Source organism: Brachycentrus maculatus, unplaced genomic scaffold (genome assembly GCF_059751285.1).
Source record: "Brachycentrus maculatus isolate JH-2025_06_01 unplaced genomic scaffold, ASM5975128v1 h1tg000522l, whole genome shotgun sequence".
NCBI classification, from domain to species: domain Eukaryota; kingdom Metazoa; phylum Arthropoda; class Insecta; order Trichoptera; family Brachycentridae; genus Brachycentrus; species Brachycentrus maculatus.
The window spans coordinates 228,183-244,365 of NW_028281268.1; the positions used below are offsets into that span (position 1 = coordinate 228,183).

General features: G+C 37.9%; 1 protein-coding gene across 5 annotated transcripts in view; it reads left to right on the forward strand.

The window, feature by feature from the left end:
• LOC148301751 (SLIT-ROBO Rho GTPase-activating protein 1-like) overlaps positions 1-16,183 on the forward strand; it is a 176,694-nt gene that overhangs the window by 144,485 nt on the left and 16,026 nt on the right. For all 5 annotated transcript variants that reach the window (XM_088272773.1, XM_088272776.1, XM_088272777.1 and 2 more), the window contains 9 exons: positions 6,070-6,253; positions 8,078-8,243; positions 9,034-9,276; positions 10,765-10,893; positions 11,031-11,139; positions 11,766-11,881; positions 12,615-12,788; positions 14,048-14,260; positions 15,952-16,100. In XM_088272773.1, the coding sequence (XP_088128899.1) occupies positions 6,070-6,253; positions 8,078-8,243; positions 9,034-9,276; positions 10,765-10,893; positions 11,031-11,139; positions 11,766-11,881; positions 12,615-12,788; positions 14,048-14,260; positions 15,952-16,100 (1,483 nt within the window). The remainder of the gene's footprint in view (positions 1-6,069; positions 6,254-8,077; positions 8,244-9,033; positions 9,277-10,764; positions 10,894-11,030; positions 11,140-11,765; positions 11,882-12,614; positions 12,789-14,047; positions 14,261-15,951; positions 16,101-16,183) is intronic.

The following is a 16,183-nucleotide window of genomic DNA, read 5'->3' on the forward strand; positions in this document are numbered from 1 at the left end:
AATGGGTACAATTGGTGAATGTTAAACGTGTGTAAAGTGATCACTTAAACCAGCCTATGACGGTCGTCAGCCCCGTAAATGCCCAGACTTCCATATTCTTCTTCATCTTTGATGAGATGTCAAAAAATAATATAAAAAATGCGACGTTTTTCTACCATTCAAATAAATATTTTGGTTCCCTAATTTTGGGACACTCTGTCCGGCAATTCGTATGACCATGTTAATTAAGATTAGCTGTATTTATCTGAAATATTTTTTGGTAGAATATACTTGGGTGATAGAGAAATCAGTGATTAAAGTTATACCTGCGCCGGGCCGGAGATTGTGGCCCACGGAGCTGCCTACTAGAATCATACGGGCCAGAATATCTGGTCTACAGAGTGGTAAGAGTAAAAAATGGTTATCCCTTAGCACTCGAGTGTCGCCATAGAGGCGACATGCGTGGTTTGCCGTACTACTCGAATGCCGCCGCTATGGCGCTAAGAAAAAAAAAGCTTGTAGATAAATCTGTTTTACTCATATCGGTCTAATCCATAACGATTTTAATCCGAAACCCAGAAAATTTCTCATTGGTTCTCTCCGATTCAAAGAACAATTGAAGTAGACGGCAATTCTCTTAATTTATAAGTCAGAACTGTACTTTAATACGAAAATATGTTCATTTAAAAAAAATCTTCTTGTCAAAATGTTTTACGTTCAATTTAAAAAATAAACAAAAGAACTGATTAAAATAGGGTGTATTTTTGTGTTTCATTGTTTTCACCGTCCCAACCCTGTATATAATAAAACTAATCACCAATTCATAGTACTCAGTGTACACTGCACGCTAACCTAACCGACTACGCTTGTATAAAAAAAAATGATGTGACACAAAATCTGATTTGAGTAGAACAAATTTGTCCACCTCGGTAGTGTAGTATTTATCACGTTGTATATTTTTAAACTTTAAAAACGTTCTCCTGAAAAATCAAGTTTTTTGATTTATGACGTTCTTGAAAGGAGTGAACGATATGTTTTCGTATCCCTTGTGCTTCTCTGTGTGTGTATTATAGAAGTCAAATATAGCTCAAAAATTATGTATTTGGATATAGCAAACATCGAGAAAAGCATGCTGGTCTGATAATAGTAAATAATAGTAACCGTTAGTATTCCAAGTACAGTAATATCTGTACAAGTGTGGTATTGTAATACAGTTTGATCGGCGGCCAAGTGCGAGTACAATTCCAGCCAACTGATAGTGATTTTGGCTTAGCGTCCGCAGCAATTTGGCCGGCGGCCTCACCGTCTCCCGGCTCCCGACTCCCGACTCTTGAAACACAATCTGCCTAATTTGGTGTTCACTAAACTATGAACTCTATCAAACCGTCTGTTCACTTTGCTCGTACTTCGGTCCGCATTCCTGGCACACGACCCGCGTTTTAGTAATAGTCACTAGAATACCCATTTTTTTCTCACAGTCCACGTTTTCTTGAAAGTTTTCTTGGATGAATGCTGGGAACGAAGTGAATGGTGCACTGAAATCAGTTATAGCAAATAAAAACCTATCAGCGGAAACTAAACTGGCAGTGCACAACGGAGTGCTGGTCCCAACTCTAATGTACGGAAGTGAAACATGGAGTTGGCAAAAGAAGGATGAAAGTAGACTGAATGCAGTCGAAATGCGATCTCTTAGAAGAATGTGCGACAAACCGATGTATGATAGATGTTCGAATAGTGAAATAAGGAAGGAATGCAAAGCTGAGATAAGCATTATCGATAAAATTAAGAAAGGTGTGTTGAGATGGTTCGGACATGTAGAACGAATGAGCGAGGATAGAACGGTAAAACAAATTTATGAGGCAAATTCAGTTTAAAAAAAGAGCAGAGGAAGACCGAGAAAAACATGGTACGATTAGGTATACTTGAAAGTGGTCAGGTTAGGAGTCGTAATAATCGGCGGGTATGTATGAGGAGATGCATGAACGTGGAAGAGGCGAAGAATGTTTGCAAGGACAGAGTGGTGTGGCGTTCTATTCTCTCTGCCTACCCCTGCGGGGAAGCGGCGTGATAGTTAGTTAGTTACGTTTTCATACAGATTATTTATTGTCTCGTGAATATGATTTTGTTAATTTTTCTTGAATGTTTTTCGCAGATACTCTGTGGCACATTTTATAAACTTTATAAGATGTGCAAATAAAAAGTGGTTAAAAACAACTTTGTTTTTAACCACTTTTTATTGGTACTTTTTTCTCCAACCGTTAGGGACTTACCCTTTCTCTCCGAATTACTCATTATGCGAATCATCGCTCGTTAAGGGGGCAACTTTTTCAAATTTTTATTTGCGCGTTATGCGAATTACTCGTTAGGAGACGTTCCACTGTACTTGTGAAGCAATGAAAATATATTATAAACCCAAGGCACAACAATGCAATAAAAAACTGTCAAGAAGCAAAAAGTATTTACGTTAAACAGATGGCGCTGCCATTGCGATAAAAATCTGTTTTTTCTAAAAAAACGGGTTTTTACCTGTCACAGGTCACAGTCACTGGTCTAGAACTAACATTTACATTTTTATTTATATAGGTAAAAACACGCATTACAATGCAATGTTGTGTCATAATTTTATATGGTGAATGTTGCACGTGTGTTGAGTGATCACTTAACCAGCATGTGACAGGTCATAAGCCCTGTAAATACCCAGACTTCCATATTCTTTTTCATCTATGTTGAGATGTTAAAAAAAAATTGAAATTTTTATTTATATATTATAGATTGTGGAAGAAGCATTCCTGACCAAATAAGCCTAACCATCTTTTCTATGGCTATTAAAATTGCTACGTTTTGTCTTGTATATCATTTCTATCGATTCACGGAATGTCAATGCTAGCGGTGAGTGTTCTCTGCCATAGAAACTGGCTGATTTAATTTACCCACATGTTGTGTTTTCATATTCCCGTTCCCAGAGTTTGTGGGAAGGAATTCTCGGAACTACATAATGGCAAATTCTTGTAGTTTAGGAAAACTGTTATGCATAACTCTAAATGTAACGATGAATGATCATTTTCATTCCAATATGCTTACGTGGAAATTGTTTTGAGCTTTTAGTTAGAATCTATGTGAAATTTCTTGGCATAGGTTTACAGCAAAAGGCATAACTGTAGAATAGTGTATTTTTCAAAGAATTAATGCAATATGGATGTTCAATAATGGACATAATGGTTTACGTTACAAATGTGTATACCACTTAAGGGGATACAACGCGAACACAGAATTCAATCACCGGCCGACCACTGGAGTAGTTATACGTCTCTTCACGCCCGATTTTTTTTTAAATAATGTATATTGGATAATTTTTTGTTTTTTAAAATACCTTTATGTACAGAAAAAAAGGTTTTTTAACTCCCTTCCTTTCAATAACTCTTTTCTTTTCAAACTCATATACTTATTTCGTAGAAAAACTGATTTTTTCAATGGAAAAACGATGTTAAAAAAATCAGTTACGTAAAATGTTACCTGGATTTCGAGAGAATTAATTTGCGACCTGGCGAATACTGGACGTTAAGTCAGCCAAAAGCCAAGTCGTACGTTCTGAGATGATTAGATTTTCATCTTCTTTCGTTTAAAAAAACTAAATACTTATGCCTCATAATTTTTTTTCTGGTGGTTATTTTATTTATTAATTATTTTCTAAATGTCAATGATATACTCGTATGTACACAGATATTTTGATCGTTTCTTTTTATATTTTTTAAAGTAGTTACACATCTGTTTTACTCGATATCGTAACATATGTTAAAATATCTATACATGCGTAAATACTCGTAATTTGTATTTTCGGTTCTACGTTGGAATGGGTAAGCCTATTTAAGTATATTGAAGCAGCGATACATATATAAAATTGTAAATTGTACGTTTATAAAACTGTGTGCACAATGTGAACCTAAATAAATGAAAATGGAGACTTAGTGTTTTTATCGTGTAAATCAAAGTGATGTGTGTAAAAAGAGAATTGTATTATTTTCTATTTCGTGTTATATAAAAAACGTGTACTAAGAGATCGCCTAAGAACAGAATCTGTATTCTCGTATACCATAGTTTGGATTTCATGTTTCCGTAGACGGACCTTGAGAATTTTCAGTTGCATTTTTTTAAATTTTCATTTTCTCAAACAAGAAAGTGTTTTAACACACATTTATATATGATTCTCACATGTTATGTGCATTTACAGTAAGTACACATTACTGCCTGCTTCCTGTTCTTATTTTAATTCCGGTTATTTTATACATTGTGCTATCGAGTAAAGTACGAGTAATGCCGTTAGAAAAGTGTTGAAAGTGTGAAAAGAGATGTTTGTATCCGTTTTCCGGTTGAAATTGTTATCAACATACCGTCTTCAATTAGAACGAATTTTGTTGTACTTGTAGGAGACGTGTCGCATGACCGTTGGTGAATTGAACGAATATCACATTCCTTGTATATTAAAAGCATTGTTAACTTTGTGATATGGTAATATAACACTCCGTATAATTCATCGTTCACTTTGTGTAATACCACGTAAGAGAAAATATATTTGTTTAAATGTCAGACAGTAACAATTTCATTTTATTGACCTGATGGAATGATTATCCGAAACCGGTAGTCACGAATTAGTGTTTACTAAAGTGGTATTACACAAAGTGAACGATGAATGATAAGGAGAGTGTTGAATATCATATTATTTATCGACTTGGCATTAACTTTGTGGAAGGACATGTTGATTATTAAAAATTAATAAAATACTTGTATTAGACCACCAATTGAGTTTATTTCACACCACTAGTTACGAAAACTACAGATGTTTTCATCGACAGGTGATCGCAAAAATAACGAGCGAAAAATCATTCAGATATTGGTAGAGGCGGGTGGGGTAATAAATAGAGGCAGGGGGGGGGGGGTAAAGAGTTGTGACATGCTTTAATAGGAACATAGACTATAATGATGAGGAATCTTGGGAAAGCATAATATTAATTAATGTTTTATCAGTATTTAACTTTTTATGTGTTTCTGTTGGCCTTTCTTGCTGACGTTTCGGATCGCATTCCGATACCTATCATCAGTGTGGATACACGGCGCAATAATCCAGAGAAAACGCTATCAGCATCTGAACGGCCTCGAAAAAGATCAGAGTATATTAAGCTTAGAAGATCGACATAAGAAAGCCCAGATTCGAGTCCCAGAGCAGAAAAAAATATATAAAAGAAAAAAAATAAAACAAATATTACTTTTCTCCAAAGTAATCCGGCCGTATCCAAAAATAGGGATTGAATGAGCCAATGTCCTGTTTCAATGATGAGATGCTCTCGATACGTAATAAATCCAGAATCCGAAGTAACACGTTCGGATTCTGGATTTATGGAGGGAGTTCCAAGCTGCAGTCAATTTGGAGCTGTCTCATAAAGTGCATATTTCGTAAAATGCAGACGCTTTTAATAGCTGTTTTCAACATGCCCAGGGGACCCAATTTACCGACCCATCTGCAAGTTACTTCTCATTTTTTGACGCAAATTTATGAACATGTTAAACGATGTTCACGCGACCATTACTACCGTTTTTTTTTTTTTTATTATTTTGCCATTTTTATCTTCCTTTTTCAAAAAAATATTTTTCCATTATTATCGCTTCTTTTTAATTTATCATTGTCGTTTTGTCATTATTATCGTTTTATTTTATTTTATTGTTTTGCCATCACTATGGTTTAAAAAAATCATTTCGCCATTATTATCATTCTATATTTTATAAATCTTTATCATCATCCACGTCCTTAAAAGCGCCCTTGAGGTAGTATTTTACGAATATGGACCTATGTAAATTATCCAAAACATTAAACATTTTCAGCTTTCGCTATACCTACACTAGTTTATCATTGAATCCTTGGACGTCAACGATTTTTTTAGTATTACTTATGTATAATTTTTTTTAAAGTTTTTTCACCGCTGTCTCTTTTTGCTAGTAATCTTCTAATCAAAGCGGCTCTTCCCGCGGCTTATTCTTGGTCATTTTCAGTACCTACTCCAGAATGATTTATCCAAGTATTTTTTTGTGTGTTTTCAGATATTCGCGCACAGCTGAACGAGCAGCTGCGATGGCTGGACGCGCGCGTGGAGGCGCAGGTGGCCCTGGCCGCCGAGCTGCAGGAGTTCTTCAGACGGAGGGCCGAGGTGGAGCTGGACTACAGCCGGGGGCTGGATAAGCTGGCCAAGGGGCTGCAGCTGCGACACAAAGAGCAGAGGAACAAGTCAGTATAAACCATGGGTGGCCAACATTTTTAGTAGCCGGGCCAAATTTTAGAAATGAGATATCCTACCGGGCCGTAAAATAAAATTTATTATTCAAAGCAAACAAGATAAATATATACTTATATATATTAGGTACTTTTTGCTTATTTGCATGTTTAGCCTCGTTATGCCGTTTAATGTTATACTTTTTCAAGATAGAAACATAATCATTGCATATCAGGCATGTTGGTTTTGTTTTAAATTCCACCCTTGGTATAAACCTTCTCATTTCAATGGATCATTTGCAGACGGAAGAATATCTAATTTAACGTGCTCAACCTATAAAGGATTGTATTAGACTCGTTTTGTGTTTAGAACATTCCATTCTAACCCTTAGCCGCACCCCAATGGTGCATAGGGCACTGCATCATATAAACGCAGTGTTATCTTGATCATTAACATGAAGGAAAGGTGATCAGCCCTCCACGTCAGATACCAGTCCAGGGTAATATTGAATATATATTAGAGTGAAAAAATCCCTTATATTTATTTGACCCTCCCTGGGAATCGAACCCGGGACCTCCAGTACGATAACCGAGCGTGCTTACCATTACACTACGGAGGCAGACAAAATTATAACAGCCGATAAAATCAATATTTTCTTTGGGAAAATTTGCCTTCGTAAAAACGTTGCTTTCGTATGTTTGTAATGAATGACGTCACAAAAGCGATGGACTTATTTTAATATATTCTCTATAAAGCGGAGACATTTTGGGATACACCGCATAACACACCCGATGACGTAAAATTTGATGACGTATAGCGGTGTCCGTTTTTCGTTTTATTCAAATATCTAAAGTTTAAACATTAATATCTCCCTTACTTCTATACAGATTTCAATAAGAATGTTACCGATGGTCTTGTGATTTAAATATTAATTTATTAGCCAATAATAACACATCATGAAATTGATCCATTGTAAAGGTGTCAACTCGATATGAAACACGTATCATTCTTCCCTTTTTATGAAAGAATATGGAAGTCTGAGCATCTCATGGCATCCCTGGTGTTTGACTGGCTTAAGCGATCACTGTTGGTTACTTTTTTGAAACCCACTATCCACCCACTGCGGTTATAGAGTCCTGGGGGATTTTTTTGTCAGCGCTTAGAGGAAAATTTTCAAAATATTATTAAGGAATAAAAACTCTATGCTGATTAATTAGGGGGGGGGGGGAGGATGTATGGAGAGAGGCCGACACTTCGTCCCTCAGTAGAAAAACCAACATGTGAAAGGGATCCAAGATCATCGCATGTTCATAAGTTCCAAAAATTATTGCAATATGTTCAATAATGGGCAGAATGGCGAACGTTGCACAAGTGTATAAAGTCATCACTTAAACCAGACAAATGCTAGGTCGCAAGCCCTGGTATGGTCAGACTTCCATATTTTTTCATGTAAAACATGGTATAATGTAAAACATGATTTATGTTGACATGGAATAGGTACTATACACACACACACACACACACACTCACCCCAACCAACATTACTTTCATAAGAATAGCATTATTGGTGGATTTTTTTAATTGGCTGTAGATTTGTTAATTGTTGTTGTATATTGTTTTGTAGTGGCTGTAAAAATCCCAAAAAAATAATAAAAAAAAATAATAATAAAAAATAAATAAAACCTATAACTTCAAATCAACATTATATTTGGTTTAATTCCCCTATTTGTTCAGCATTATATATCTTGCTCCCAGACAAGGATCTATCTTGATGTGGTAACGACTGTAGTCAATGCTAAAATGTAGGCAATGCTAAAATTTGTTCAATTTTATTTCAGGCGTGAGCAATGGCCGCTGTTCTCTTCATACAGCTGCTATCAGCAGCTGGTGGCCGGTGCACGCGCCCTGGCCAGGGACCACGCTACCCTGGCCGACCTGCACTCCACCCACCTCGTGGCTCGACTGGCCACCGTCATGGAAGATGTCCAGCGAGTCTACCGCAGGGTGAGTGTTGAGAAAACCAATCTGGTGTGGTCACTGGAGTAGGTCCCTACCATCGAAAGCAAACTTACAATGTTGCCAGCACTGACAAACTTGTCACATTGCCAACGTGAAAAGTTTGTCAGTGCTTGGAACTTGGTACGTTTGTTGTCAATGGTAGGGACCTACTCGAGTCACCGCAATTGTAACATTTGATTTGAAATGAATCAATATGGAGGCATATGCTTTGGAGATGCTTGCTTGGACTGTGAGACACGCAAACGTCGTCATCTTCAAAAAATGGGCTGTTTTGGTAAAACTCGAAGCACTATTTTCTGTTTTGAAGCTCATAGCTTTGTAGCGATAGGGACAGCCAAGGAAAAGTGAGGAAAGTGACAGCCTTCTATGAGATGGACAGCTCAAATAAAGGACTTAACGCGATCTTCTTAAACATTGTTGTCGGGCGGTTTTTTCATCAATCCTGACCCTAATTAGTATACTATTGTAATTAGGGTCGTATGTATACTAATTTTAAGTAACCGCAAACCCAATACTGATCTGTATAGCGTTTTTTGGCATTTTTCGCGCCCTACAAAAAGTAAGCAAATAGAACGCTTATAAGCATCGCCCGCTCTCTACCGACAGTATGTGAAATATGCTTTTGAGTGTTTCCCGCAAACAACCTGTTAAAGGAATGGAGATGAACTGTCACACCAAGTTCTATACATCTCTGCAGGGCGCAATGGTCAGTGCTGAGCAAGACTGGAAAGATGAAGAATAATCGGAATCTAACAGTTTTGTCTCTTTTGTGCAGTGTCGCGAGGTGGCGTACGAGACGCACGAGGAGATCCTGCGCGTGCTGCACGAGCTGCACGCGGCCATGAAGACCTTCCAGCAGTACGGCGCCGAGTGGCGCGCGGCCGAGGCCAAGCTGCGCGGCGCGGAGGCGCAGCGCGCGCGCCTGCTGCCCGCCGCCGCGCCGCCCGCCGCCGCCGCCGCCGCGCCCGCCAAGCCCGCCTCCAAGAAGGCGAGGACGCTCGACAAGGAGGTCGAAAAGGTGAGAAAAGGGGCAAACCCAATAAATGTCCTTGCTTGGTTTATGTTACCAATGTCCTTCACTATCTTTATCATGTATGATACCACCTCGGATAGGTCCTCACCTAGGCTCCTGCAATGCGTCTCCAGCTGTTGTCTTTGAAACAAAATGCCGAACCCTCTTCTAGTGTAACGGAAGGTCTGCTGATGACAGTCTGCCTTCTCCTGAGGAGTTTTACGTGGTTTCTCCCAGCAATGAGCAAATGCTGAGAAGTTCCTGATTGGCCCACACTAGATTATCCCTCCTGTTCCCAATACAGATTATTAATGAAAACATACTAATGTAGTTTGAAGAAACAAAAATCCACTTAATGATCTATAAACCTTGTACATAATAAGCAAGGTAAATAATAAATGCAATTCCCATCTAAAAAGAAAAAACCCAATAAATGTGTCTTCGATCCGCATCCACCCACTGATGGGTGAAGGTCCCCTTCACTGCCTGACACTCCTTGCGATTTTGGGCCCTCCTCGACCAGTCCTTTCCAGCAATTTTGGCGATGCCGTCTGTCCATCTCACTGGTTGACGGTCCATAACTTTTCATCCTCGCGAGTCTCCAATAAATAGTCTAAATCAAAGCCATCTTCTCTCGGTACCTTCTATTGGGGGTCGCCTATCATCAGGACTATTGAAACCTGTCCCACCGCATTGCCAGATCTAATACAGAAGCATCTAGGCTTCCTGACAGACTTTCTCTTGTGAAGCAATTTTTTGTTTGTTTTATGAACTAAGTTGCAAAATTTATAGAAAATGTGAAATTAAATTGTATCCCAATTTTACTGTGAATTTACATTTTAAATCTTTCAGTATCCCTGTCACTGCCAATCTAAATGAATACAAGTTTGTAAAACCACCACCTAATTTGCTAGAAGTGCCCTAGTGTAGGCAGTGAAAGGGATTAGTAGTTAGTTAGTTCAGTTAGTCAGTTAGATCCGATTTTATACCCAACGTTGGCCGGTACACAGACTCCTCCACTAACCCGACCAGCACTGCAGACAGACACGGAACAGTGCAGACATTTACAGAAAATGCTCAATCATTGCATTTCCCACTCAACCATTATTCATTGACACTATTACGGATCCCTTTCACAAGTTATATTTTTCCTTGACCTGTCATAATCCTAGTAAACGAAGGACAGAAATAAAAGTACAAACCTTTGGACTATCATCAGGACTGTTCAATTTCGGGAAACTGTAGCTCAAGATACTACATATTGGTGCTCTTTCCAAACCATTCTCATACTGTTCAATCAGGAGGTCAGCCTTCTTCCAGATCTTTAGATCTCTCGGATCTTTCCTTACAAAAATAAGTCTTGATACTATTACCATACATTGCCTAAAGCGCAATAAATGCATCTAAAAGGTATTTGGGAGAGCAACACGACAAGAATGTTACTATTCAAGATAGGTGACTCGATGATTTATAATTTATTTTCCTTTTTTTCAGAGGAAAATCAAATATACTGATGCCAAATTGAAAGCACTCAAGGCGAGGAATGAATACTTGCTGTGCCTGGAAGCTTCTAACACAACCATACACAAGTACTTTGTTGATGATCTCTCCGACTTGATTGATGTAAGTAATGCACTATAATTTGATAAACCTATAAACTTACAATCTAAAATTATATAATGGCTTTGTTGCTTTTCATACCTATCTCAGTTCTCTTTATCTTTTTCATGAAATAAAAATATTTTCTTGGTGTGTTTTAGTGTATGGATCTTGGTTTCCATAATTGCATATCAAGAGCACTAAGGATGCAAGTGTCTGCTGACGAAGGAAGAGCGAGGGCGCTGCAGCAAGGAGCTGATACTCTTTCAAGTAAGCTATAAGAACCTTAAATATTCAAGATATTTTGCGTAGTTAAATCACGCTCAATAAAAAATTGGATGAATCGTGTGTGGTGGTTTGGTTTGTATGAAAAACTCAATGAAAGATCATACAACTTTCATAAAAATATACATTGGATATTGATTTGAACCATGTTTTTTATAATAATAATAATATAATAGTAATAACTCTTTTTTCCAGCTTGACTAAGTGGTGGGTGCAATACTTAGTCAGCCATATATGTTTTACAACATTTTTTTTATAAAATGAAATCAAAATTACAATAATAAAGAAATTAAAAAAAATTAAGAAAAGGAACCGTGGAAGAAAAACAATTAAAAATAAAGTAATTTTTTTTTGGAGAGATGTAGTAGATGAATATCAATCAGCTTGCTGGCAAACGCAGCAGTGTGCTCCAGTGCCGCCACATTTCCAGCCCCCATCAGTGCTCCACAAGCCGCTTTATGATGAGGTTGGAGCTCTTCATCAGCCTCTCCCGGAAGCCTGCCACTCGGTGCCTTAACAGGCCATTTATTTGTATTATATCATGCATTGTTTGTATACAACTACAAAAATGTCGCAACCACCTAAAGTTGTATTTTTGCTTGTTTTTCCAGGTTGTATAAACGCACTGGACTCCAGATTGGATAAACAGAAATTCCTGGAGGCTCACCATACTGCTTTTGTTATTCCCAAAAAGCTGGCTTTCCAGGGACAGCAACCGAGCGATGAGGTATGTAGCATATCAATACGGTGACATATATCTTTAGAATACTGCCAAAATTTACCGCTGTAATAAAACCCAATTGATTTGACATGACTTGGCAGGCGCCGTGGCGTAGTTGGGTAGACGCTCAACTGCGAAATGGCATCGCGGGTTTAATTCCCGCCATTGCAAAATAAATTCAAGAAGCATTTATTATCAATTGATCTGGGTGTTTGTGATGCATTTTTCATATTTACCTTCTCTATCCTTACTATCCCACCTGCAGACAAGCCTCTAAAAGTAAAGGCTTTGCAGGTTATTCCTTTGAAGTAAAAAAAAATAATTATGAATTCTGAATGTCACCTTTTTTTTAAACTGTTAACCGGGCGGGACGCATAAATACGTCAAACGTAAACAATATTGGGTACGGGAAGAACATATGAATACGTCCTTGAAATATATATTTATTATATTATATATATGGAGGTATATTTATCGAACAACAAAGGTATTATTAGTCATCCATACATGTCTCGACATGAATTTAAGACACGGAGTGAATCAGTATCCGCGCCCGTTACAAGTTGCGTAATTGGACAGCGGACCGCCCGGTTAACAGGTTAATGAAAGATGTCATCTTCACCGTTGCTGCTATTTTCCTTTTCGCAATGTCTTTAACCTTGAGCTTATTCATACACCATGAGCTATGGATAAGTGATAGTAGTTTATGATAATTTTTGACCTTGATTTTTGTCTTCAGGAATGCGAGGTGACCATCGGTCAGGACGGCGTGGAGGACAGCGTGTCCCGGGCACTGCGCGGGGAGATGGAGGCGCGCCTGGCTCAGCTCGAGGCGCGCGTGCGCCACCTGCGCACCGAGTCTGACGAGGTCTGGAAGACCCTGGAGACGGCAGAGACCACACTCCTGCAGATGGTAAGACCAAATACCATCTCTAGTGTTAGCTGTAGAGAGCCTTTGAATTTTTAACCCATCTGCATATCGGTTTTTAAAAAATATGTATTTTTACAAATAAACTAATTAAATGTATCCCTGAAAGTAAAAGATTTGCCCTGCCCAGAGGGGAGGTGACATGGTTTGTCAAACAATGAGGCGTTTATATTTTGCACCTGATATAATGAGAACAAACATGTTTGAATAATACTTTTGAAATGTCAAAAGCGTTCAAATTAAACCGAGTTATAAAAATAAACTACTACTGTTTTACTAATAAATATGGTATTTCATTGAGTGTCTAGATCAGAAATGTGATCAATTGACAAGAAATCTTGAAAAAATAACTCAGTAAAACATTACGCCTGGGATGTAGAGTTTTGAATTTTAATTGATTATAGTTGATATTTTAATCAAAATGATAATTTTAGCCTTACAGGGACATCTCTGGTCAAGTGCCGTATATAAATTTGTATAAAAATAATAAGGAATAATGCATGACCAAAAGTTTTCTTTACTGATTGGTAGATATCTCATGAAAGTAACTTTATAATATTAACTACTTACGGACGGAGGTGTGGCTTAAACCGCCAATGTTTAACGGTTGATATGCGAATGTAAAATATTCTTAGGGGCCATATATTGGTGGCTGGTATGCCAATGGGTTATAATAATAAATTTGGTTTATTTTTGATGTGCCTTTTCCCTAAAATACTACCTCAGGGTGCTTTACTGTGAATGAATTGGGGAGAAGAAGATGGTGGAAATGATTTAAACAAACAAATGTGTTTTTAGTTTTTTTTTCTTATAAAGATCATCTCCCTCACTTTTTCCAACCACTGAAGGAAAAGCATTCCACGCCTTCGGTCCCGCAACAGCAAAGGCACACTCACCGAATTTAGTGTGTTGGTTGCGAGCTAGTAAAATCACTTTGCCCATTGCAGTTGTTGTGCCCGATGGAAAGGCGAGACGTCTCTCAACGTCTCTCAAAAGTCGTCTGAAATACACAGCTCTTTTAGATACTCTGGAGCCATATTATGTACATTAACACATTGTGATTCTGCAAAAGAAAAAGAAATTGTTAATTGTAACATGCAACATTGACCATTTTCCCCTACTCAAGATTTTATAAGGGAAGGACATTCTAACATTGAGACCCGTTTTGAATTACCTTCCTTACATAATTCATAATTTGATATCTCAGTGTTTGGATAGTTAAAGGTATTATGTCAATTGTTTAGGTGGACGCCAAGGACTGGGAGACGAGCTGGATGTTCGGGGAGCAGCAGAACGGGTCGTGCGGGGGCAGCGGCGGGGGCTCGGTGCTGAACGGGGGCTCCGCGGTCGGCTCCAGCAGCACCGTGTCGGGCGGGCCCCCCCTCCCCAAGCAGCCCGAGCAGGTGGCCCTCAAGGCGCGAGCCGACCGACAGGAGACTGAAGACTTCTATCTCACGGCAAGTGTCCTGGAATTTGAGTATTCCGTAAACTGGCATTTTTCCATTCATGTTATTCCCGAATTATTTTATTGGGTTGTCTTAAATCTCGAAATAATATGTCTTAAAACACTTCGGAATAAAATAAAGCATTTCAATAATAAACAATAAAATATTTATTTATTATTAGAAGAAAAAGTTTATTTTTTAACTTACAATATTAATTATTAAGAAAAGGTAAAGGCAGTCTTTGTTATTTTAGTTGTAATATTTCTAAATAGCTTTTCGTTGGTCCGCCTCCGTAGTGTAATGGTAGGCACGCTCGGCTACCGTTCTGGAGGTCCCTGGTTCGATTCCCAGGGGGGGTCAAATAAATAAAGGTGATTTTTTCACTCTAATATTTATTCAATATTACCCTGGACTGGTACCTGAAGCGGAGGGCTGATCACCTTTCCTTCATGTGTTAACGATCAAGATAACACTGTGTTTGTATAATGCAGTGCCCTATGCACCATTGGTGTGCGGATAAGGGTTTGAAAAATGCTTTTCGTGAAAGGTATTTTTCCCGTTCGGTCGATTGATGCTTAACTTATTTATTGATTTGGCGTTTAATTTGTAGAACTCCATTTTAATTTATGTATTAATTTTTAAATCAAACACAAATTTTTTGTTTTTTCTGTCAACTAAGTTGTATTTTATTAAAAAACGCATAAAAATTAATATTGTGATAATTGTTTCGCCTAGTTATGGCATTTTCAAACGCTTAACCCTTACCAGTTTAATGTCGAATCTCATTCGACATCGATTTTTTCCTCTCAGGTCCCATGTCGGATGTTATTCGACATTATTTTCATCATTAATATTATTTATTTAAAATACAAGCTTACATTTTTGTCACTCGTATCTATTACAACAGTATGAGGACAAGTGATTTTTTTTTTGACATCTCATCAAAGATGAAGAAGAATATGGAAGTCTGGGCATTTACGGGGCTGACGAAATGATTACGTAAATACCCAGACTTCCATATTCTTCTTCAGCTTTGATGAGATGTCGAAAAATAATATGAAAATGACTCCTGTAATTGGAGATAATCCAGATTTTGTGAACAAGTATTTGGACACACTCAAATGTTGTAAGTGATTTTTTCTTCCAATTGGAATGTAACTGTCTACTTAGATATATATATATTTTTTTTTTCATTTTGGGGGACTGGAAAGGGTTAAGGACAGTAAGGGTATTTTTACCTTTTGCGTCGGCCTCATATCAATGGCGGAGAATAAGGAATTATCCAATGTTTTTATATGAATATTATATACCAACCCTTTGTTAAGGTCTATATATCTATATTGTAGTCGTACAGGAGAAAGTGACTAACTACCAAAACGTAAAATGTTCAGGAGGGTCATTTAAGTCACTTTTGCTTGGCAAGAAAATAAACATCAATGCAGTTAGTCATTTTTAACAAGTCAATATATTATACTTCCAAGTTTAAAATCCTTTGGGATTTTTTTCATGGCAATATTAAGCTAGCAAGATATCAAACAGTCAATGATCACATTTTTTTTTTAATATGCACTTGGTCACGTTCTCCTGTATGACTATGATATGTATACAATTATCAAATCCCGTCGTTCCGCAGGCATAAAAAATACCTGTTTAATAAGTGTTAAAAAGTAACAGAAGTTTTATATGTGATAATTTGAATGCAGAAATTCCGTGAATACCTGCTGGGCAGCAGCCGAATAGCTCGGTTGGAGTCGAAGGGGGGCTTCCTGAGGGGGCGCATCGGCTGCGCAGCCCGGGCGGGGGCCCCGCCGGCGCTCACCGCCAACCAGCACCACCCAGCACCGAGACACAGGTATAATACCTCGGTATTATGTAGTTTAGCTGTCTATTTTGAAGATCGTGTAAATGGCACATTATTTGCAATTATGTATCAGG